At 34.9% G+C, this 1,273-nt stretch overlaps 1 protein-coding gene across 1 annotated transcript in view; it reads left to right on the top strand.

Moving 5' to 3' along the window:
- Window positions 1–599: 599 nt before the first annotated feature.
- Window positions 600–1,273, top strand: part of med31 (mediator complex subunit 31) — a 3,585-nt gene continuing 2,911 nt past the window's right edge. The window contains exons 1-2 of the mRNA XM_014012144.1: window positions 600–810; window positions 1,122–1,196. Coding sequence (XP_013867598.1) covers window positions 801–810; window positions 1,122–1,196 — 85 coding nt within the window. The 5' untranslated portion in view covers window positions 600–800. The remainder of the gene's footprint in view (window positions 811–1,121; window positions 1,197–1,273) is intronic.

Here is a 1,273-nt window from a genome sequence, read left to right as displayed (position 1 = left end):
CATTTGTATGTAGCTTCCAATGTGTTGTACCAAATATTAATTTACTGTTGAAAAACTTTATCTGTAAATAAAAATTATTTGAATAGTAGTCATGTGTTTTACAAAAAAAATACATTTATTAAATCAATTTCAGCAGCCTTGAATGTTTCAAGCTGAGAAACTGTTATTTAGACTGTTGGAAATGTAATTTCAGTAAACGATTCATGAATTAGTTCAGTTTGTAGTAATTTTTGTGTTTGTTCATAGATACAACCAGCTTCATCAGCTCCTCTTCATCACACAGATCGGCTCAAATGTTCTGGTTCAACAAATCTCAACTCACCTGGAGTTCATTTAACTCTGACAGTCTGATCATCAGCTGCATCACTCCAGCTAAAATTTAACTTGTTTTTTTTTCTGGTACAAAACAGTGTCTTATTCAGTTTTATTGTTATCAAATACAAATGAAAATAAAATAAAATCAGATTTAAAATGTAAAAATATTATACAAACATGAAAGATTGAAATATATATTTTAAATAAACTATGTTTTATTTATCCATCACTTTAAACCCATTTAAGAATTCTGTCGCTGGTGAATGTCGCCCTCTGGCGGTCAGCATGAGAAACGCAGAAGCCGTAAAGTGTAGACAGTGTCGCAAAGGGAACAGTTTTTCCTTCAGCTGTCCACGGACGTTTAATGGCGGTGGTTGAGCTTCAACAAAGATCAAATCTGTGAAGATTTGTTTTTGTTATTTTGTGGCTTTAATGTTAATGAAGTAAATTCATCACTATAATCCTTGAAACAACTCTCTGCTGTCATGGAAACAGGTTTGTAGCTAAATGTTGTTAGCTTCTGTGCTAAACTGKAACAAGGAAACTGATGTTTGGATAAATATTTTAGCACTAAAGTTTATTTTTAATTCAAAGACCACCCCGTTTGATGGTTAAACTTGTTTTGTTTCGTAATGAAGTGGTTTTAGTTGCTTTTATGAGTATTTAAGTTCAAATAGAAACAACTCTGCTTTAAAATGTCACTTTTTAACATGGAGTCTGGTGAAGACGAAACGAGAWCAGTTCCGGAACCTTGACTTTTGTTTATTTGTTGGTTCTGATGGAACCGTGTGTGTTCTGTGGTCCAGAGGAGCAGGCCCGGAGCCGGTTCCAGTCCGAGCTGGAGTTCGTCCAGTGTTTGGCCAACCCGAACTACCTGAACTGTGAGTCCGGTCCAGATGAAACCAGAACACAGAGTTTCAGAGCCATGAAGATAAAACTTTAGATTTTCTGATGAAAT

The sequence above is a fragment of the Austrofundulus limnaeus genome, unplaced genomic scaffold (assembly GCF_001266775.1).
Source record: "Austrofundulus limnaeus strain Quisiro unplaced genomic scaffold, Austrofundulus_limnaeus-1.0 Scaffold89, whole genome shotgun sequence".
Taxonomy (NCBI): Eukaryota; Metazoa; Chordata; class Actinopteri; order Cyprinodontiformes; family Rivulidae; genus Austrofundulus; species Austrofundulus limnaeus.
Note: the sequence above shows the minus strand (reverse complement) of the source record. Positions and strands in the feature narration are given on the sequence as shown.